We start from the raw sequence: 23,965 nt of genomic DNA, 5'->3' as shown, positions 1-23,965 counted from the left end.
ATGGGGAAACAGTGGAAACAGTGACAGACTTTATTTTGGGGGGCTCCAAAATAACTGCAGATGGTGACTGCAGCCATGAAACTAAAAGACCTCACTCCTTTAAGAAAAGTTATGACCAACCTAGACAGCTTATTAAAAAGCAGATATGTTACTTTGCCAACAAAGGTCCATTTAGTCAAAGCTATGGTTTTTCCAGCAGTCAAGTATGGATGTGAGAGTTGGACTGTATAAAAACCTGAGCACCAAAGAACTGATGTTTTTGAACTGTGGTGTTCATGAAGACTCTAAATTTAGAGTCCTTTGGACAGCAAGAATGTCCAACAAGTCCATCCTAAAGGAAATCAGTCCTGAATATTCATTGGAAGGACTGATGCTGAATCTGAAACTCCAGTATTTTGGCCACCTGATATGAAGAACCAACTCATTGGAAAAGACCCAGATTCTGGGAAAGATTGAAGGCAGGAGGAGAAGGGGATGACAGAGGATTAGATAGTTGGATGGCATCACCGACTCAATATATATGAGTTTGAGTAAACTCCAGGAGTTGGTGATGGACAGGGAGGCCTGGTGTACTGTATGTAGTCCATGGGGTCGCAAATAGTTGGACAGGACTGAGAGACTGAACTGACTGATTTGGTATTTTCCTATTTCTGGCACAAAGCTCCTAAAACCCTTGGAATGCACTAAGTGATAAAAGCAATAAAGGTGTCTTTAGTTATGTTAATGAAGTGATTTTGAGGAACTCTCCAAGGATGGAGGCTGAATGACAGGGTAACCAACCATGTGATTAGAAGGTTTCAGTTCCTCCTCTGGGAAGGGTAAAATGGCTGGAGGCCGAATTGATTTCCAATGGCCAATGATTTAATCAATTGAGCCTATGAAATACAGCCTCCATAAAATCCCCAAATGATGGGGTTTAGAGAGCTTCCAGGTTGGTGAACCCTTGGAAATTTGGGGAAAGTGACGTGCCTGGAGAGGGCATGGAAACTCTGTGTCTTTCTCTATCCTCACTCTCTGCTTCTCTTCCATCTGGCCATTCCTGAGCTATAAAGTTACATCTAGTCAGTAAAATATTTCTCTGAGTTTTTTGAGCTACTCTAGTAAATTGATCATGCCTGAAAAGGAGGTTGTGGGAACCTCTGATTTTTAGCCAGTTGGTCGGGAATACATGTAACAACCTCAACTTGGATGGGTGTCTAAAGTCTGAGTAGGGGGTCATGGGAACCTTTAGTTTGTAGCAGTTATTCAGAAGCACAGGTAAAAATCTTGGCTTATGATTGGTGTCTGTAGTAGGGGTGGAAAGTGGTAGTCTTGTGAAACTAAACCTTTAACCTGTGGAATCTGATGCTATCTCCAGATGTGTGTGTGTGTGTGTGTGTGTGTGTGTGTGTTAGTCGCTCAGTTGTGTCTGACTCTTTGTGACTCCATGGGCTGTAGCACTCCTATATGCCAGGCTCCTCTGTCCATGGAATTCTCCAGGCAAGAATATTGGAGTGGATTGTCATCCCCTTCTCCAGGGCATCTTCTGGACCTAGGGATTGAACCCGGGTCTCCTGTTTTGCAGACAGATTCTTTACTGTCAGAGCCACCTGGGGAGAACACATCTCCAGGTAGATAGTGTTGGAATTGAGTTAAATTCCACATCACCCAGTTGGTGTACAGAGAGTTACTAGTTAGTGTGGAAAAGCCTACACACACAAACACATATACAGACCCAAGTGAAATTGGGTCTAGAAACCCGAAAGAGCAGTGTTGGTCAAGGTTCTAATATGCTCACTGGCACAGAGGCTTGAAAAATTATGGCAGGTTTGGAAAATTATAAAATAAATATAACAAGCATAAGAGGCATGCAGAGGAATAGTAGACATCAAGTCTTAGAAGTTCACTGGGGACCATATTCTTTGATAGTTTGGATTTTATGCTTTGCACAATAAGAGGAAGGTGTGACTCTGCAAAGAAATAGCCTTATGAATGCCTGTCTTCTGTAGCCTATGTGCAGAAAATCGGCAAGTGCAGAGAGGAGAGAGAAAGTGAGAAAGTTAACAATATGTTCTGGAAAATACTGAGGCCTTTTTTGTTGTTTTCTGTACATGTTTTGAAGTAATAGAGGCTTAAAATATTTTGGGTGGGTATTCATTTAATAAAGACAGAAACCATTCTTTTAATATCCTTTTAAATTCTTAGAAATATCATTGCCCATGCTTGTTGATATTCCACATGTTTACTCAGCTCCACTCATTAGTTTTGTCTGGGAGCATTAATCATTTTATAGGAAAAAGAAAACCACATTGTTTTACTATACTAATAACTCCCCGATTTCTTCATGCACTAATCATGCAAAGAAGGAAGGAGAGAAAGAGGTCTGGAGCTACTCTTTAGAGTGAGCAAGTTTCTCTGGGATTCATTTTCTTCAAGTCAATCAATCTTTGTAAAGCCCTCTTTATATATGAGTCTTTTCACAGTTGTAGTGAGGTTGCTGCTTTACAACATAAAATTTATATATTTCACAGTTTTCATCATTTCCTAATTTATAAGATTTCTATAGTTGTATTAAATAGCTTACATCAATGAATATTAGTTGAATGGAATGCTATAGTTTTATCTGTCTCTATATTTAGTATAGTTTCATAATCTGCATAGTGTTGCTTTTATTAGAATTGTGTTCCATCGTTATACATTTTATTTTGCTTTAATATAGAATTTTCCCTTAATGTCCATTTATAAACCTTTCAAATCTAAAATCTAATCTATCGGAATCAGAATCTAAAATCAGTTGCAATCTATAAGAATTGCTGATAAAAATGCAAAGTTTTTATCTTACAAGTTGTGCTATTTTAAAAAGGTATAAGCAGAATTGTCTGTATTTTTTTCTTCTTAGTTGTCAATGCCCTTCATTCCCAATGTGTACCTTGTGTGCAACCAGAAATTAACATGAAATACAGTAGTGGCGCTAGTGGGAGGGAACGCTCCTGTCAGTGCAGGAGACTTAAGACACATGGGTTCAGTTCCTGGGTTGGGAAGATCCCCTGGAGGGGGGCATGGCAACCCACTCTAATATTCTTGCCTAGAGAATCCCATGGACAGAGGAGCCTGGCAAGCTACATTCCATAAGGTCACACAGAGTTGGACAAAATTGAAGTGACATAGCATGCACAGTATGCTAGATTTGTGTGATTAAAAAAAACCAAAATGAAACAAACCCACTAAACTAATTTGATCTGTTTACTTACAGAGAGCCATATCTTAGAAGATGTCAACAAATGTATCATAGCCCTGAGAGACCAAGATGCTGATAATCTAGACCGAGCTGCAGGTGCTATCCGAGGACGGGCAGCAAGAGTTGCTCACATCGTCACAGGTGAAATGGACAGTTACGAGCCAGGGGCTTACACAGAAGGTGTGATGAGAAACGTGAACTTTCTGACAAGCACTGGTAAGTCTCTGTCCTTAATAACAGTGGCTCTCTTCCTAATATTTGCATCTACATAGCTACCAAATATTCTTACATATGGAAAGAAAATCTCAGTCTGTGCAGTTTGCTTTGAAATAGATTGCTGTTATCTGATAGGTACTTAAATCCTGTGGTCATGTGATTTTAAATTTATCTCTAGGGAGTAAATATGTTCATCAGAGAAAAAGAACTTTTTATAAATATATGCGTTCTATAAATTACTCACAGACTTTAGCCGTGTATGAATGTTTATTAATGTTAGAGCTATTAGGAGATATAATTAGGCCAGATGTGATAAGTATGCTATAATTTCCAAGCCCTCTTTTAGCTGTATGATTGGTGCCCCAGGTTTCTGTTTACTTTGGTTAAGCAGAGCAAACTTGTCCTATGTCTCCAGAGAAATGGTTTCTGCCTTATTTCCCAGTCTCTGAAAACACTATTTTGTTCTTTCACATAATCTTTGATTACTTAAGAAATATGGATCCAAGATTTTGTTTTGGTTGTGGCACCCAAGTTAATATTTTCTGAAATCAGCAAGTAAATGCTTAGTTTCTGAATCACACATTAAACGGCATTCTTATTTTAACAATGTTAAGAAACTTACAGAAAATTCAAAGAAGCATTTGAATTCGTATGAATTCAGAAACAATGGGTGCAATTTGAATGAGGACAAACAACTATTTTTATGTCATGATGGTAGTAGTTTTACTTGCAAAAAATCCCTTCAGTTCAATTCAGTCACTCAGTCGTGTCCGAGTCTTTGTGACCCCATGAATCACAGCACGCCAGGCCTCCCTGTCCATCACAAACTCCCGGAGTTCACTCAGACTCAAGTCCGTTGAGTCAGTGATGCCATCCAGCCATCTCATCCTCTGGCATCCCCTTCTCCTCCTGCCCTCAAAACCTCCCAGCATCAGAGTCTTTTCCAATGAGTCAGCTCTTCTCATGAGGTGGCCAAAGGATCTGTGAAAACCTCAGGTTGAATTTTTTTTTTTATTAATTACTTCTAGCATGAGGTGATCATGGACCCCTGATTCCTAAAATATTTGAAATTCTTTACTTAAATCATTGATTCTCCCTAGAGAATTGTTCTTCATGTTAAATATAGGGTGTATTAAAATTGGATGTACATACTTATTTTGTGAAAGCGATAGAAGGAATTTAAGATGGGTGATTTGGGAAAAGAGGAAGCTGCTCCTTGGAATTACTTCATAAACATAAGCTTTTCTTAACCTTCACTAGGGATAGTTCTGAAGAACTGTACCACAAGGTAAGCTTAGTAAAGCCTGTAGGAAACTGATGATTAGTGTTGCTCTTTTTCTAGCATGTTGATACAGAAATCATTAATGAATCTTGATGGATAGTTTTCTCATTATATCTTTGAAAATATTTCTAAAGCAAGAAAACAGTTAAGATATACTAAGGAAAGAGGAAGGCGGTGTATTTGCAACTCTTGATAATGATATTTCTAATACTAATTCCTCAAAAGTCCCTGGTGTCACAAATAGGGTACACGGTAGTTGCTTTATCAATGAGGTGTGCTTAAGGATATAATTGTGTTAGAGTAGTTCAGCATCTCTTCCCTAAAATTAAATTTAACTGGTTCTTTCTTATTGGTCAAAATCAAGTACAGCATTTTATGATTATTTTCCCTACCTTCTGGGAATAGAATTGCAAGTAAAAAGAAGAATGCATCAGTGGTTCCCTTTTCAGTCAAGTGAAAAAAGCCATATAGAAAATTAATTAGATAAAGTCTACCAAGATTGTGTCTACATCTTGCTTCTGTTTTGTAATCATATTGATAATGTGTTGTGATCACATTCTTATATCCACAATGCCTGTCTGAGGTACTAAATTTTTAGTTTCATTTTCCACAGTGTAGAGTCCATATCTGCATATGCAAAGAAGTGGAAGTGAAATTCTAAAGTGTCCAGAGTGTGAAATGTGTTGTGGGAACACTCATTCATAATCAATTTTTATCATCTGAAATCAGAAAATAAAAATGAAACAAAGTTATTTACACATTTAATTATATTTTTTCAGTACCTCTATGATTTATAATGACCTTACAAGATAACTAACCAACATGGCAGCATTATCATTCAGTAATAAGAGCGAGAAATCCTTTTTTATCTAATTAGTTGTGTGTAAATTTAATTGAAATTCTCCAGGTAAATTATGTCCTGTACCCCAAATACAAAAATATAGAATAATCCTGAGTTATTCTGTGTAAGTCATATCTTCTTATTAACATAACAATATAGTTTATGACTTTCCAATTTTGTCATTTTAGTTTTTAAGATAAGTTTTGGCTTATCTTAAAAAGCTTCTCATTTTGGTTTTATATGTCTAATTTCAAACTTTTCCGAAAACAGCATTCCTTGAAATTTATCAAAAGCATGCCTCACTAAAGGGAATTCTGAGCAATAAATTAGATGAAAATGCTAATTAGATCAGTTTGATCTTAACTAAAGCTGAAATATGTGAAGATTTTCTCTCCCAGAGGGATATTGTCTATGAAAAATACTTCCAACTGTTCTATCCTCCACAATTAAGTAACAGAAGATGTTCATCTTTGTTCACATCTGCTCATAACTTGGGCTTATTATTTATAAATAATCATCAAATTAAATAATTTAAAATGTCATGTTTTATGTTATGAAGCCTTAATAGTTCATCTTTTAGTGAGTGAATGGCCTGCTTTTCTCTTTATTTCCCTTTTTACACAGTTTTCAGATCTTAACACTTTTTTCTGAAAATAACTTAGTAAGGAGCTATTGTGAATTGTTTTTTTTACTGAGACTTTCTTATCTTTGCACACTCTGCCTTTAAAGTACTCACATCTATGATGAAACCCAAGCCATACTTATCTAAATCACAAAACATGTTTTTGGAACATTGCACCTTTGCTTTAATCAGACTTTGTGGCTCATTAGCACATTTTCAAGATCTGATGCTCTTCTAAATGTTTTCTCAGCATTAGAAAGCCCTGTTACATTTCAGGAATTTGCATTGTTCATAAAATCTAGCAGTTGGTTTTCAGTGAAACAGATGCAACATCTGGAGGCTGCATTTCATTCAGACAGAGGCGGAATATTGTAATTTCCAAGAGAAATATTTTATTCTACCCAATTCTGCCCTGTTACTAAGCTCCTCTACCTGTCAGGAATTCCTGAGAGGGGAGAGAGAGTATGAGCCTTTTTGTTAAATAACAAGCCTTCTGAATTGCAGTGTGAAAGCTTATAAGTTATGTTTTTAACATCAATTTCAATTCTTTCACATTAGGTTGGGGAAAAACCTAAACCAAGAGTGAATTAACATAATTTTTTGTGAGTGACTTATGAACTATCAATTCAAAAACTGACTAGACCCAAAGCATCTCTTGCAAACACTCAAACCCCACCTGATTTCCAAGTCAACCAGGCTCATGGACTAAGACACAACAGGCACACAAGTGAACCGGACCAAGACATCACGGTGGCATCCAACACTGGCACCGCATAGTGCTGGCAGATAAAGAGTCACTTATCAAGCACTCCTGCAGGCCCAACTTGAATCCTTTCCCTGTTATAATGGAGAAGAGTCTTATAGCTGCAGTTTTTCTTCCTAAAGGCAAATGAGACAGTTGAAGTCAGAGCCGATAAATATTTCCAAATTTTTGTTGTACATTTTTCTTGTTACCAGTTTAAACAACAGATAGACTTCTAAGATGAATTTATCTAGAAAAACATTTTAAGAACTTTAATAGCAGTCAGTAATTCTTATCACTTCCTTTTCCTTTAATAGTTTTCATATACAAATAACCTGAATTGTGTGAAATGGCAACCCACTCCAGTGTTCTTGCCTGGAGAATCCCAGGGATGGGGGAGCCTGGTGGGCTGCCATCTATGGGGTCACACAGAGTCGGACACGACTGAAGCGACTTAGCAGCAGCAGCAGTTAAAACATGCTACTTTCCTTATGTTGCATCTATGTTCTGTAACCTTAAATGGCCATCAAATATAATGCAAAAGCTTTAGTTCCAGCAGTCTTTACCCTCTATAGTTCAGCAGAGTTTAAAAAGCAATGGGCCACATACTAGATGTGACCCAGGGAATTCTTATGTGTCTAAGTAGGTTTTGATCAATAAAATTTTGTTTTCTAGTTTATATATATATATATGTATTCTATTATATATATTCTAATTCACACACGTGCACACACACACACACACACACACATATTTTTATATATGTATGTATGTATATGTCCTCCCTGGTAGCCCCGTTGGTAGAGAATCTACCTACAACACAGGAGACCACCTGCCAGTGCAAGAGATGTGGGAACAGTCCCTGGGTCAGGAAGAGTCCCTGGAGATGGAAATGGCTACCCACTCCAGTATTCTTGCCTGGGAAATCCCAAAAACAGAGGATCCTAGAGGGCTACAGACCCTGGGATCTCAAAAGTTCAATACAACTTATATATATATATATATAGTTCCAATTTAATGACACATTGTAACAAATGGGAGGGTCTGGCAACATTAGAGCACAGTTTACTATAGGAATGATAATGGCTCTAGATAATGGCTAGGACCTAGTGGTGATTTTCTTTTGGTTGAACCTGAGCCATAGTATCCTTTACTATCTTTCATCATATGCTCAGATTGCTTTGCTCACTTAATTTGTCTGCCTGAATTTAGGCAATGAGTTTACCTAAACATGAATTTCTATTTTTTCTCTTCCTGCTGCTGCTGCTGCTAAGTTGCTTCAGTCATGTCCGACTCTGTGTGACCCCAAAGATGGCAGCCCACTAGGCTCCTCCATCCCTGTGATTCTCCAGGCAAGAACACTGGAGTGGGTTGCCATTTCCTTCTCCAATGCAATAAAGTGAAAAGTGAAAGCGAAGTCACTCAGTCGTGTCCGACTCTTACCAACCCCATGGACTGCAGCCTACCAGGCTCCTCCGTCCATGGGATTTTCCAGGCAAGAGTACTGGAGTGGGTGCCATTGCCTACTCCATTTAGGTTGGCCCAAAATTACCTTGTACTCTAGATTGGTGCTTTCACAATCACATGGGCATGCCAGGATTATTTCTGCATTTAAATCTTGTTCGTGCCATACCTGTCATTTTGAATATCCATACCCCTTATTTATCATGTTAAATTTTATCCTCTTTTAAGAAACAGCTCATACCTCCATGTCCCCTAGAAATCTTTCTTTACTTCTTCTGAAAAAAGTGCTGGTCTTGATCTCATGTGCTGTAGATTTTAAAGGACTTGCCACTCAGTTCCATTGTTCCAGTCAGCCATATGTTATGAACTCTTCAAATATATTCATATAGAATTGAGGTTTCTCTCCAAACAGAAGTTAAACTATAGGAGAAAAGAAAACTTGTGTCATTTCTCTATGCATCTCTCCCAGAGCCTACTATATAGTCTCTTGCAGGTGCTAGATTAAAACAAAATAGAACAAAAAAAAACTCTTGAAATGAACCTATATGCTTATGCTAATTCTGTTCTAGCAGTGAAACACTTTTTTCTCCTCTGTCACCCCTCAAAACTTATAATTATTCTGTGTAACTTTCTCAAATGCCACCACCTTTGCACAGGAGCTTCTCATTCCCTTTCAGTTAGAATTAGTTGCTCCATTATCTGTGTTACCATGGATGAGCCGGTCTTCTAGTCAATGCTTATTTCACTTTGCCTTGTATCATAATCAGCCATTTACATGCAAGTTGCTCCCACTAGATTGTAACATCCTTAAAGGCAGGTACCACACTATTTATTTTTATATTTCCCTATTGGAAATATAAAAGCACCCAAGTTCTTCTCCCAGTGTGAAATTTAAAATTCACTACAGGTTGATATACTGTGATACATTCTACTACAGTAAAGCAAGGGAACAAGTTATCTCAATTTGTGGGAAAAAGCAACACTCAGAAGCAGTGGACTTTGTCAAAGGCTGGGGCAGAGAAAAGATCAGGGAAGTGATTGATTACTGTCCAGAGTCAGATATTAGGTCTTTTCAGAGAACCTGGGGTCAGATTCTTAAAAGGTTCTTTACCAAGCTTTTGTGAGAAGGCGATGGTACCCCACTCCAGTGTTCTTGCCTGGAGAATCCCATGGACAGAGAAGCCTGGTGGGCTGCAGTTCATGGGGTCGCACAGAGTCGAACACGACTGAGTGACTTCATTTTCACTTTTCACTTTCATGTACTGGAGAAGGAAATGGCAACCCACTCCAGTGTTCTTGTCTGGAGAATCCCAGGGATGGGGGGCCTTGGTGGGCTTCTGTCTATGGGATCACACAGAGTTGGACGTGACTGAAGTGACTTAGCAGCAGCAGCAGCAGCAAGCTTTTGAACAAGGGATCATGACTTTTGTGTACTCAATTACTTACCAGAACCATCCTTGAACTGCATCGGTTGAAAGATCCCACTGAACCTAATTTCACTAATAGTTCCAGCAAATCCCTGTAAAGGGTAGCTGCCGGGCCTTCAAATTCAGAAACATTTGCTGGCAAAGTCCTTCCCACAGTAGCAGTCTGAGACAGGTATCTGAATACAATGCTTCTGTTGCTGCAGGATTTTGAACTAAGATTGTGAATTGAAGAAAGCAGCCTCTAGAGCTTCTGAATGAAAAAGCTGTTTTCTTTCCAAAGAGACTTGACTTTGAATAGAACCCAGGTCTAGTGGAAGAGGCTGAGGGTACTTCCTTATCTTGCCATTTTAAGTTATTGGAAATATAAACTTGTAAAAAAAAAAAAAAAAGTGCCAAAAAACTGAAATTTCCTATGTGTACTGGGTAATGCAAAGGCTAGTTTGACCTTTTTGATACAGTTAGATACTAAGAAAGGTATGTGGCATAATCTAAAGTGTCACTGTTAGTAACATCCTTATTAATAAAAATAATATATTCTGACACATTGGAAGAAATTTTATTGTCAAGGAAGGAAATGATGTAGAGGACTTAAGGGTAGATTTCTGAAAATCATTAAGAAGGGCTGACACATTCCCAAATCTGGAAAATATAAAATAGGAAACTGTGAAGCTGATACTAAATGCAGGATATATTATAAATAGAGGAAATGAATTGGAATGGGTTAAAGGGAAGGAGTTGTTGGGAGAGGAAGTGAAGAATCTGGATCTGCTGTGTGGATATTCACCATGCAAAGATGTTGTAGAGTTCTTGTATCTTCTTAAACCCTAGAACTCCTATTATCAGCTACAGATGCATGTTCTCCAGGCAAATAAGACATTATCTAGAAAGAGAATTAGATCACACCTTTCTTTCTGATCCTATTTTCACACACTCTGTAAAAAAAAATGAACTCAGATTTATTTTATGGGCCTTTATGTGTCAGGAATAGACAGGGAGTAAAATAACTTACATGTAAGAGGTTTAGGAATGAAGTCTCAGTTTCAGTTCTTGACTGCAAACAACAGAATCTAACTAAAAACAAACACACAAGCACAGGAAGGCTAGAGAATAAGCAAACAGACAGACTGCAAGGGATGCTGCATATAGGAACCAGTTGGCCATTCCCAAGGAAGCTTTGTTTGAGCTGCCATTCCAGACCTCAGTGAACATCTAATGCCATTATTGGCATCATGCCATGATGACATTGGACCTCACAAATGGTACTTTCATTTGCCACCATATTCTAGATACTTCCACCCCTGGAATAAATCCAGAGCTAATGCCTGCTTTTGCTTCACTGTCCCTGAATGAACTTCCTGAGCAGACACACCATATGAGCAGAGTTTAAATAAAATGCCAACACCTTGTTGATCAGCAAGGAAGAGAGGGGCAAGTAGTGGCCTCTGAGCTTTTATGGAGACAGATTCTGCCTCATAGTTAGATTCTCATTCTTGCAGATGTCTCAGCACAAAAAAGGCTTTGGAGTCTGTGAGCAAAGGGAAGTGGGAGTGATGGGGGGAGGAGGTGAATAGCATCAACAAGGGAGTGAAAGGACCCAGAGAAGGGAAATTAATTTTGCCAATGTGGTTGGTCATTATCTGTATTGGGACAATGGAAATGCTTCCCCACATGTCACCCAAACAAGAGCACTGCCTTTCAGCAGCTTGTTTCCAAACCCATTTCTTTCAGATGGCTTAGAAAAGTTTAAAAATAAGCATAAAAGAATGCTTTATGCCCTGTAGTTTTATTAAATGAGATATTATGACACCACTTTAAATCTAAGTATCTTTCAGAGATGATGTGCCTTAGAGTTTATGATGTGAATGTGATTCTATAACCAAGATAGTGGCAAAATAAACATACAGGTGTCTATGAAATCTTGTGAAAAGTAGAAAAATGGACCATTCGATGATTTTTTTTTTCCTTCTTTAACAACAATTACAAAATATTAACAGGCCTGTAATCCTATTATATTATTATTCAAATACTGTAATACTGTACCAAACTATATCATTGTGTTTGAAATCTAAAGGGATGGCAACTTTGACTTCATTCATTTTAAGTTACTCTATACTAGACATTCTTTGTAATAGAGCAAACTGCTGCTGCTGCTAAGTCGCTTCAGTCGTGTCCGACTGTTTGACCCCACAGACAGCAGCCCACCAGGCTCCCCGGTCCTTGGGATTCTCCAGGCAAGAACACTGGAGTGGGTTGCCATTTCCTTCTCCAATGCATGAAAGTGAAAAGTGAAAGTGAAGTTGCTCAGTCGTGCCCGACTCTTAGCGACCCCATGGACTGCAGCCTACCAGGCTCCTCTGTCCATGGGATTTGCCAGGCAAGAGTACTGGAATGGGGTGCCATTGCCTTCTCCATAGGGCAGACTAATGCCTTCTAAAATCATAGCATTGAAGATGGTGGAGGAATAGGATGGGGAGACCACTTTCTCCCCCACAAATTTATTGAAAGATCATTTGAACACTGAGCAAATTCCAAAAACAACTTTTGAACGCTGGTGGAGGACACCAGGCACCCAGAAAAGCAGACTATTGTCTTCAAAAGGAGGTAGGACAAAATATATAAGATAAAAAAGAGAGACAAAAGAATTAGGGGAGGGAGTTGTAAAGGAGGAAAAGTTTCCAAACACCAGGAAACCCTCTCACTGATGGGTCTATGGGGAGTTTTCAAATCTTAGAGGGCAACATAACCGGGAGGGGAAAAAAAAAAAAAAAAAAAAAAAAACCCACAGATAATGTGCCTAACCGCAAATCCCATGAGAAGTAGCCCAGACATTTGGTCCACCACCAGCAAGCGGGTGCTGACAAGTAGGTGCCGGCTGTGTTGCTTAGGGTAAGGACTGTGCTGAATGCCCTGAGGACAATCTGAGGGAGCTAACATGAGATAGCAACCCAAACTGTGGGATAGCCAGAGAGAGAGAGAGAAAGAGAGAGAGAATTTTCCCATGAAAAGCTCTAATCTAAGGTACTGCTAGGCCTGCTCACAGAACAACGAAGGACTGAGCGAATACCAGAGGAGAGCTAGCAGGCTACGGATCCGCCCATCCCCCGCTGGAGGCAGAGAGGCAGGCGGGTAACAGCCAGAGCCAGAAGGCAGGGTGCAATCACTGCCCCAGAGACCACATCCTCTACCGAATTGCAAGCAGGCTCATGGTTGCTAACCAAGTCTTCCTGGGATCCTGGACGGTTGACATCCGCCAGGAAGGTCACAGCCAGAGATCAGCTCCCTAGAGAAGACACAGGGCACACCTGTTCAGCACTCCTGCTGTGCACCCAGGAAACTGAGCAGCTGGGATGGGGAGGTGATATGACACACCACCCACCTGGGGAGAGTGTGCTCCCCAAGTACCTGGTAGTCTGAGCTGCTTGGACACAAACTCAGGCCCAACCCAGTCTGTGCCTTTGTGGAGACCCAAGAATCTGAACCTGAGTGACTTAGACCTGGGAAGTGCACACAACCCAGGACCCACTTTCGACAGTTCCCCTGCAGAGTGACCTGGAGCCTGAGCAGTGTAGACCATGAAAACACACATGCTGTGAGCAGAGGAAACCCTCTGTAGCCCAGACACTGCAAGCACTCCTCACACGTGCCAGTGATATTTGTTTGCAGTGTTCCTCCCTCCTCACAGCACAACTGAACAAGTGAGCCTATATAAGTGACCATCGTCACCCCCTTGTGTCAGGGAGGAAATTAGACACTGAAGAGACTTGCAAACAGAGGAAGCCAAAATAAACAAAGAAGAGGGAACCACTTTGGAAATGACAGGTGCAACAGATGAAAACCCTGTAGTAGGCACCGACTACACTGGAAGGGGCCTATAGACCTTGAGAAAGAGTATAAGCTGGAACAAGGAACTATCTGAAACTGAACTGACCCCAAACTGCCCTCAACAGCTCCAGAGAAATTCTTAGATATAGATTACTATTATCATTTTTTTAATTAAAAAATTTTAGCATTCTTTACTAATCCTTTAATTTTCATTTTTATAACCTATTATTACCTTGCAAAAAAAGACCCTAATTTTTAAAGCAAATTTCATATAAATTTTTAATAATTTTTGTGATTTTGTTTTTTTTTTAATATTGTATTTTTGAGAATCTAACCTCTATAATTTTAATCTTTGCTTTTTGGTATTTGTTATCAATTTTGTACCTTTAAGAATCCAATATTAGGTACCCATCTTTACTTAGGAATGTGATTACTGGCTTAATTGCTCTCTCCCCCTTTTGACTCTCCTTTTTCTCCCCCAGATCACCTCTATCTCTTCCCTCTCCCTTCTCTTCTCTACCCAACTCTATGAATCTCTTTGGGTATTCTGGGCTGTGGAGAACACTTAGGGAACTGATTACTGGCTAGATCTGTCTCTCTCATTTTGACTCCCCCTCTTCTCCTCCTGGTCACCTCTATCTTCTTCCTCCCTCTTCTTTTCTCTGTGTAACTCTGTGAACCTCTCTGGGTGTTCCAGACTGTGGATAGCACATAGGGAATTGATTACTGGATAGAGATTGCTCTCTCCCCTTTTTATTCCCCCTCTTCTCCTCCTGGTTACCTCTGTCTCCCTCCTTCCTCATCTCTTCTCTATGTAACTCTGAACCTCTCTGGGTGTCCCTCATGGTGGAGAATATTTTCTCCATTAACCTAGATGTTTTATCATCAGTGCAGTATGGATGGAGAAATCTTGAGGCTACTGTAAGAATAAGACTGTAAACCAGAGGCAGGAGGCTTAAGTCCAAAACTTGAAAACACCAGAAAACTCCTGACTCCAGGGAACATTAATCAACAAGAGTTCATCCAAAAGCCTCCATACCTACACTGAAACCAAGCTCCACCCAAAAGCCAACAAGTTTCAGAGCAAGACATACTAAGCTAATTCTCCAAAAATGCAGGAACATAACCCTAAGCATTAAAATAAAGGCAGCCAAGGGTCATACCAAACCCATAGACACCTCAAAACTCACTACTGGACACTTTATTGCACTACAGAGAAAATAAATCCAGCTTCACCCATGAGAACACCAACACAAGCTTCCCTAACCAACAAAACTTGACAAGCCACCTGTCCAACCCCACCCACAGGGAGGAACCTCCACAATAAAGAGGAACCACAAATTTCCAGCATACAGAAAGGCCATCCCAAGCACAGCAATCTAAACAAGATGAAAAGACATAGAAATATTCAGCAGGTAAAGGAATATGATAAATGCCAACCAAACCAAACAAAAGAGGAGGAGATAGGGAGTCTACCAGAAAAAGAATTCAAAATAATGATAGTAAAAATGATCCAAAATCTTGAAAACAAAATGAAGTTACAGATAAATAGTCTGGAGACTAAGACTGAGAAGATGCAAGAAATGTTTAACAAAGACCTAGAAGAAATAAAAAAGAGTCAATCAATAATGAATAATGCAATAATGGAGATCAAAAACACTCTGGAGGGAACCAAGGGTAGAATAACTGAAGCAGAAGATAGGATATGTGAGGTGGAAGATAGAATGGTGGAAATAAATGAAGCAGAGAGGAAAAATATAAAAGAATTAAAAGAAATGAGGAAAACCTCAGAGACTTCTGGGACAGTGCCAAACACCCCAACATTTGAATCATAGGAATCCCAGAAGACAAAAAGAAAGGCCATGAGAAAATACTTGAGGAGATAATAGTTGAAAACTTCCCTAAAATGGGGAAGGAAATAGCCACGCAAGTCCAAGAATCCCAGAGAGTCCCAAGCAAGATAAACCCAAGGCAAAACACCCCAGGACACATATTAATTAAATTAACGAAGATCAAATACAAAGAACAAATATTAAAAGCAGCAAGGGAAAAACAACATACAAGGGGATTCCCATAAGGATAACAACTGGTCTTTCAATAGAAACTCTTCAGGCCAGAAGGGAAAGGCAGGACATACCTAAACTGACAAAAGAGAAAAACCTACAACCCAGATTACTGTACCCAGCAAGGATCTCATTCAAATATGAAGGAGAAATCAAAAGCTTTACAGACAAGCAAAAGCTGAGAAAATTCAGCACCAACAAACCAGCTCATCAACAAATGCTAAAGGTTATTCTCTAGGCAGGAAACACAGAAAAGGTGTATAAACTCTAACCCAAAACAACAAAATAAATGTCAACAGGATCATACTTATCAATAATTACCTTAAATGTAAATGGGCTGAATGCCCCAACCAAAAGACAAAGACTGGATGAATGGATACAAAAACAAGACCCCTATATATGCTGTCTACAAGAGACCCACCTTGAAACAAGGGACACATACAGACTGAAAGTGAAGGGCTGGAAAAAGATATTTCACACAAATGGAGACCAAAAGAAAGCAGGTGTAGCAATACTCATATCAGATAAAATAGACTGTGAAATAAAGGCTGTGTAAAGACACAAAGAAGGACACTACATAATGATTGAAGGATCAATACAAGAAGAAGATATAACAATTATAAATATATATGCACCCAAGATAGGAGTACCACAATATGTAAGGCAAATGCTAACAAGTATGAAAGGGGAAATTAACAGTAACACAATATAATAGTGGGAGACTTTAATATCCCACTCACACTTATGGAAAGATCAACTAAACAGAAAATTAGCAAGGAAGCACAAACTTTAAATGATACAATGGATTAATTAGTTAGAACTAATTGATATCTGTAGAACATTTCACCTCAAAACAATGAATTTCACCTTATTCTCAAGTGCACACAGAACCTTTTCCAGGATACATCACATTCTGGGCCATAAATCTAGCCTTGGTAAATTAAAAAAAAAAAATTGAAATCATTCCAGGCATCTTTCCTGATCACAATGCAGTAAGATTAGATGTCAACTATAGGAAACAAACTATTAAAAATACAGACATATGGAAGCTAAACAACATGCTTCTGAATAACCAACAAAAAACAGAAGAAATTAAAAAAAATCAAAATATGCATTGAAACAAAGGAAAATGAAAACGCAATAACCCAAAGCCTATGGGATTCAGTAAAAGCAGTGCTAAGGGGAAGGTTCATAGCAATACAAGCTTACCTCAAGAAACAAGAGAAAAGTCAAATAAACATAACTCTACAACCTAAAGCAACTAGAAAGAGAAGAAATGAAGAACACCAGGATTAGTAGAAGGAAAGAAATCATAAAAATTAGGGCACAAATAAATGCAAAAGAAGCAAAGGAGACCATAGCCAAAATCGTTCTTTGAGAAGATAAATAAAATAGACAAACCATTAGCTAGACTCATCAAGAAAAAAGGAGAAGAATCAAATCAACAAAATAAGAAATGAAAATGGAGAAATCACAACAGACAACACAGAAATACAAAGGATCAAAAGAGACTACTATCAGCAACTATATGCCAATAAAACAGACAACTTGGAAGAAATGGACAAATTCTTAGAAAAGAATAACCTTCCAAAACTGAACCAGGAAGAAACAGAAAATCTTGACAGACCCATCACAAGCATGGAAATAAAAACTGTAATCAGAAATCTTCCAGCAAACAAAAGCCCAGGAACAGACAGATTCATAGCTGAATTCTACAAAAATTTAGAGAAGAGCTAAAACCTATCCTACTCAAACTCTTTCAGAAAATTGCAGAAGGTAAACTTCCAAACTCATTCTATGAGGCCAACATCACCCTAACACCAAAACTAGACAAAGATGCCACAAAAAAAGAAAACTACAGGCCAATATCACTGATGAACATAGATGCAAAAATCCTTAACAAAATTCTAGCAAACAGAATCCAACAGCATATTAAAAAGATACATCATGACCAAGTGGGGTTTATTCCATGGATGCAAGGATTCTTCAGTATTCGCAAATCAAACAATGTGATACACCACATTTATAAATTGAAAAAGAAAAACCATGTGATTATCCCAGTAGATGAAGAAAAAGCCTTTGACAACATTCAACATCCATTTATGATAAAAAAAAAAAAACCCTCCAGAAAGCAGGCATAGATGGAACATACCTCAACATAATAAAAGCTATATATGATAAACCCACAGCAAACATTATCCTCAATGTTGTAAAACTGAAAGCATTTCCCCTAAAATCAAGAACAAGACAAGAGTGCCCACTCTCACCACTACTACTTAACATTGTTTTGGAAGTTTTAGCCACATAAATCAGAGAAGAAAAAGAAATAAAAGGAAACCAGATTGGAAAAGAAGAAGTAAAACTCTCACTGTTTGCAGATGACATGATCCTCTACATTAAAAACCCTAGAGACTCCACCAGAAAATTACAAGAGCTAATCAATGAATATTGTAAAGATGTAGGATATAAAATCAACACACATAAATCCCTTGCATTCCTATACACTAACAATGAGAAAACAGAAAGAGAAATTAAGGAAACAATTCCATTCACTATTGCAACAAAAAGAATAAAATACTTAGAAATAAATCTACTTAAAGAAACAAAAGACCTATATATAGAAAACTATGAGACACTGATGAATGAAATCAAAGATGACACCAATAGTTGGAGAAATATGCCATGTTCATGGATCGAAAGAATTAATGTAGTGAAAATGAATATACTACCCAAAGCAATCTAGAGATTCAAAGCAATCCCTATCAAGCTACCAATGGTATTTTTCAGAGAACTAGAACAAATAATCTCACAATTTGTATGGAAATACAAAAAAGCCTCAAATAGCCAAAGCAATCTTGAGAAAGAAGAATGGAACTGGAGGAATCAACCTGCATGACTTCAGACTATACTACAAAGCTACAGTCATCAAGACAGTATGGTACTGGCACAAAGACAGAAATATAGATCAATGGAACAAAATAGAAAGCCCAGAGATACATCCATGCACCTATGGACATCTTATCTTTGACAAAGGAGGCAAGAATATACAATGGAGAAAAGACAATCTCTTTAACAAGTGATACTGGGAAAGCTGGTCAACCACTTGTAAAAGAATGAAAATAGATCACTTTCTAACACCATACACAAAAATAAACTAAAAATGGATTAAAGATCTAAATATGAGACCAGAAACTATAAAACTCTTAGAGGAAAATATAGGCAAAACACTCTGACATAAATCACAGCAGGATCCTCTATGATTCACCTCCCAGAGTAATGGAAATAAAAGCGAAAATAAACAAATTGGACCTAATTGAACTTAAAAGCTTTTGCACAATGAAGGAAACTATAAGCCAGGTGAAAAGACAGCCTTCAGAATGGGAGAACATAATAGCACAAAAAGCAACTGACGAATTAATCTCAAAAACATACAAGCAGCTCCTGCAGCTCAATTCCAGAAGAATAAATGACTCAATCAAAAGATGGGCTGAAGAACTAAATAGACATTTCTCCAAAGAAGACATACAGATGACTAACAAACACATGAAGAGATACTCAACATCACTCAGTATCAGAGAAATGCAAATCAAAACCACAACGAGGTACAATCTCTCACCAGTCAGAATGGCTGCGATCCAAAAGTCTACAAGCAATAAATGCTGGAAATGATGTGGAGAAAAGGGAACTCTCTTACACTTTTGTTGGGAATGCAAACTAGTAACGCCACTATGGAGAACAGTGTGGAGATTCCTTTAAAAATTGGAAATAAAACTGCCATATGACCCAGCAATCCCACTGCTGGGCATACACACCAAGGAAATCAGAATTGAAAGAGACACATGTATCCCAATGTTCATCGCAGCACTGCTTACAATAGCCAGGACCTGGAAGCAACCTAGATGTCCACTGACAGACGAATGGATAGGAAAACTGTGGTACATATACACAATGGAATATTACTCAGCCATTAAAAAAAAATGCATTTGAATCAGTCCTAATGAGTTGGTTGAAACTGGAGCCTATTATACAGAGTGAAGTAAGTCAGAAAGAAAAACACCAAATATGTATACTAATGCATATATATGGAATTTAGAAAGATGATGACAATGACCCTATATAAGAGACAGCAAAAGAGACACAGATATAAAGAACAGTCTTTTGGACTGTGTGGGAGAAGGTGAGGGTGGGATGATTTGAGAGAATAGTATTGAAACATGTATATTATCATATATGAAACATATGTGAAACATGTATATTATCATATGTGAAACAAATATCATATGTAAAACAGTCCAGGTTTGATGCATGAGACAAGGTGCTCAGGACTGGCGCACTGGGATGACCCTGAAGGATGGGATGGGGAGAGAAGTGGGAGGGAGAACCAGGATAGGGAACACGTGTATTCCCATGGCTGATTCATGTCAATGTATGGCAAAAACCACTGCAATATTGTAAAGTAATTAGCCTCCAATTAAAATAAATAAATTAATTAAAAATTAAATAAATAAAATCATAGCATTTGCACAGCTACTTGAAAAAGAGAAGTGGCTTTTCAAGTCCTGAGGGAGTCAGAGGCTCTGGGGTCATAAGCAGTCTTAGGTCTTTCCGACTCTTTCTGAGGATCATGGGCATCAATATATTCAGATCAGATCAGTCACTCAGTCGTGTCCAACTCTTTGTGACCCCATGAATCACAGCACGCCAGGCCTCCCTATCCATCACCAACTCCCAGAGTTCACTCAGACTCATGTCCATTGAGTCAGTGATGCCATCCAGCCATCTCATCCTCTGTCGTCCCCTTCTCCTCCTGCCCCCAATCCCTCCCAGAATCAGAGTCTTTTCCAATGAGTCAACTCTTCGCATGAGATGGCCAAAGTACTGGAGTTTCAGCTTTAGCATCATTCCTTCCAAAGAAATCCCAGGGCTGATCTCCTTCAGAATGGACTTGTTGGATCTTCTTGCTGTCCAAGGGACTCTCAAGAGTCTTCTCCAACACCACAGTTCAAAAGCATCAATTCTTCAGCACTCAGCCTTCTTCATAGTCCAACTCTCACATCCATACATGACCACAGGAAAAACCATAGCCTTGACTAGACGGACCTTTTTTGGCAAAGTAATGTCTCTGCTTTTGAATATGCTGTCTAGGTTGGTCATAACTTCCCTTCCAAGGAGTAAGCATCTTTTAATTTCATGGCTGCAGTCACCATCTGCAGTGATTTTGGAGCCCAGAAAAATAAAGTCTGACACTGTTTCCCCTGTTTCCCCATCTATTTCCCATGAAGTGATGGGACCGGATGCCATGATCTTCATTTTCTGAATGTTGAGCTTTAAGCCAACTTGTTCACTCTCCACTTTCACTTTCATCAAGAGGCTTTTGAGTTCCTCTTCACTTTCTGCCATAAGGGTGGTGTCATCTGCATATCTGAGGTTACTGATATTTCTCCTGGCAATCTTGATTCCAGCTTGTGTTTCTTCCAGTCCAGCGTTTCTCATGATGTACTCTGCATATAAGTTAAATAAACAGGGTGACAATATACAGCCGTGACGAACTCATTTTCCTATTTGGAACCAGTCTGTTGTTCCATGTCCAGTTCTAACTGTTGCTTCCTGACCTGCATACACATTTCTCAAGAGGCAGATCAGGTGGTCTAGTATTCCCATCTCTTTCAGAATTGTCCACAGTTTATTGTGATCCACACAGTCAAAGGCTTTGGCATAGTCAATAAAGCAGAAATAGATGCTTTTCTGGAACTCTCTTGCTTTTTCCATGATCCAGCAGATGTTGGCAATTTGATCTCTGGTTCCTCTGCCTTTTCTAAAACCCACTTGAACATCAGGAAGTTCATGGTTCACATATTGCTGAAGCCTGGCTTGGAGAATTTTGAGCATCACTTTACTAGCGTGTGAGATGAGTGCAATTGTGCGGTAGTTTGAGCATTCTTTGGCATTGCCTTTCTTTGGGATTGGAATGAAAACTGACCTTTTCCAGTCCTGTGGCCACTGCTGAGTTTTCCAAATTTGCTGGCATATTGAGTGCAGTACTTTCACAGCATCATCTTTCAGGATTTGGAATAGCTCAACTGGAATTCCATCACCTCCACTAGTTTTGTTCGTAGTGATGCTTTCTAAGGCCCATTTGACTTCACATTCCAGGATGTCTGGCTCTAGGACAGTGATCACACCATCGTGATTATCTGGGTCATGAAGATCTTTTATGTACAGTTCTTCTGTGTATTCTTGCCACCTCTTCTTAATATCTTCTGCTTCTGTTAGGTCCATACCATTTCTGTCCTTTATCGAGCTCATCTTTGAATGAAATGTTCCTTTGGTATATCTGATTTTCTTGAAGAGATCCCTAGTCTTTCCCATTCTGTTGTTTTCCTCTATTTCTTTGCATTGATCGCTGAAGAAGGCTTTCTTATCTCTTCTTGCTATTCTTTGGAACTCTGCATTCAGATGTTTATATCTTTCCTTTTCTCCTTTGCTTTTCGCTTCTCTTCTTTTCACAGCTATTTGTAAGGCCTCATCAGACAGCCATTTTGCTTTATTGCATTTCTTTTCTATGGGAATGGTCTTGATCCCTGTCTCTTGTACAGTGTCATGAACCTCATTCCATAGTTCATCAGGCACTCTATCTATCAGATCTAGGCCCTTAAATCTATTTCTCACTTCCACTGTATAATCATAAGGTATTTGTTAGGTCCTACCTGAATGGTCTAGTGGTTTTCCCTACTTTCTTCAATTTAAGTCTGAATTTGGCAATAAGGAGTTCATGGTCTGAGCCACAGTCAGCTCCTGGTCTTGTTTTTGCTGACTGTATAGGGCTTCTCCATCTTTGGCTGCAAAGAATATAACCAATCTGATTTCGGTGTTGACCATCTGGTGATGTCCATTTATAGAGTCTTCTCTTGTGTTGTTGGTAGAGGGTGTTTGTTATGACCAGTGCATTTTCTTGGCAAAACTGTCAGTCTTTGCCCTGCTGCATTCCGTATTCCAAGGTCAAATTTGCCTGTTACTCCAGGTATTTCTTGACTTCCTACTTTTGCATTCCAGTCCCCTATAATGAAAAGCACATCTTTTTTGGGTGTTAGTTCTAAAAGGTCTTGTAGGTCTTCATAGAACCATTCAACTTCAGCTTCTTCAGTGTTACTGGTTGGGGCATAGACTTGGATTACTATAATATTGAGTGGTTTGCCTTGGAAACGAACAGAGATCATTCTGTCATTTTTGAGATTGCATCCAAGTGCTGCATTTTGGACTCTTTTGTTGACCATGATGGCTACTCCATTTCTTCTGAGGGATTCCTGCCCGCAGTAGTAGATATAATGGTCATCTGAGTTAAATTCATCCATTCCAGTCTATTTCAGTTCGCTGATTCCTAGAATGTCAACATTCACTCATGCCATCTCCTGTTTGACCACTTCCAATTTGCCTTGATTCATGGACCTGACATTCCAGGTTCCTATGTGATATTGCTCTTTACAGCATTGGACCTTGCTTCTATCACCAGTCACATCCATAGCTGGGTATTGTTTTTGCTTTGGCTCCATCCCTTCATTCTTTCTGGAGTTATTTCTCCACTGATCTCCAGTAGCATATTGGGCACCTACTGTCCTGGGAAGTTTCTCTTTCAATATCCTATCATTTTGCCTTTTCCTACTGTTCATGGGGTTCTCAAGGCAAGAATACTGAAGTGGTTTGCCATTCTCTTCTCCAGTGGACCACATTCTGTCAGATCTCTCCACCATGACCCGCCCATCTTGGGTTGCCCCACGGGCATGGCTTAGTTTCATTGAGTTAGACAAGGCTGTGGTCCTAGTGTGATTAGATTGACTAGATTTCTGTGATTATGGTTTCAGTGTGTCTGCCCTCTGATGCCCTCTTGCAACACCTACCATCTAACTTGGGTTTCTCTTACCTTGGGTGTGGGGTATCTCTTCATGGCTGCTCCAGCAAAGCGCAGCCATTGCTCCTTACCTTGGACGAGGGGTATCTCCTCACTGCCACCCTTTTTAGGAGCTATCAATATATTAGAAGTCCAGTAACCCCCTAAAACATACCTTTATTCCACAGCACAGTTCTTAGGGAGCTCTGGCCTAGGATTTTATCACCTAGGTAATCCTACAATTAAGTCTCTTTATAATAGAATTATTGTAAAATATTTTATAAACTGTAATGTTTATGTTTGTACAAGTAGCCAGTTTATGGTAGGGATCTCCTTTCTTCTACTCCATCTTGAAAGTTCAACTATAACACTAATGAAATACCT

The 23,965-nt window shown here is 39.0% G+C and overlaps 1 protein-coding gene across 19 annotated transcripts in view; it reads left to right on the top strand.

The window, feature by feature from the left end:
- Nucleotides 1–23,965, top strand: part of CTNNA3 (catenin alpha 3) — a 1,911,430-nt gene that overhangs the window by 1,410,705 nt on the left and 476,760 nt on the right. For all 19 annotated transcript variants that reach the window (XM_055590589.1, XM_055590598.1, XM_055590586.1 and 16 more), the window contains one exon: nucleotides 3,233–3,433. In XM_055590589.1, coding sequence (XP_055446564.1) covers nucleotides 3,233–3,433 — 201 coding nt within the window. The remainder of the gene's footprint in view (nucleotides 1–3,232; nucleotides 3,434–23,965) is intronic.

This window comes from Bubalus kerabau, chromosome 1 (genome assembly GCF_029407905.1).
Source record: "Bubalus kerabau isolate K-KA32 ecotype Philippines breed swamp buffalo chromosome 1, PCC_UOA_SB_1v2, whole genome shotgun sequence".
NCBI classification, from domain to species: domain Eukaryota; kingdom Metazoa; phylum Chordata; class Mammalia; order Artiodactyla; family Bovidae; genus Bubalus; species Bubalus kerabau.
Note: the sequence above shows the minus strand (reverse complement) of the source record. Positions and strands in the feature narration are given on the sequence as shown.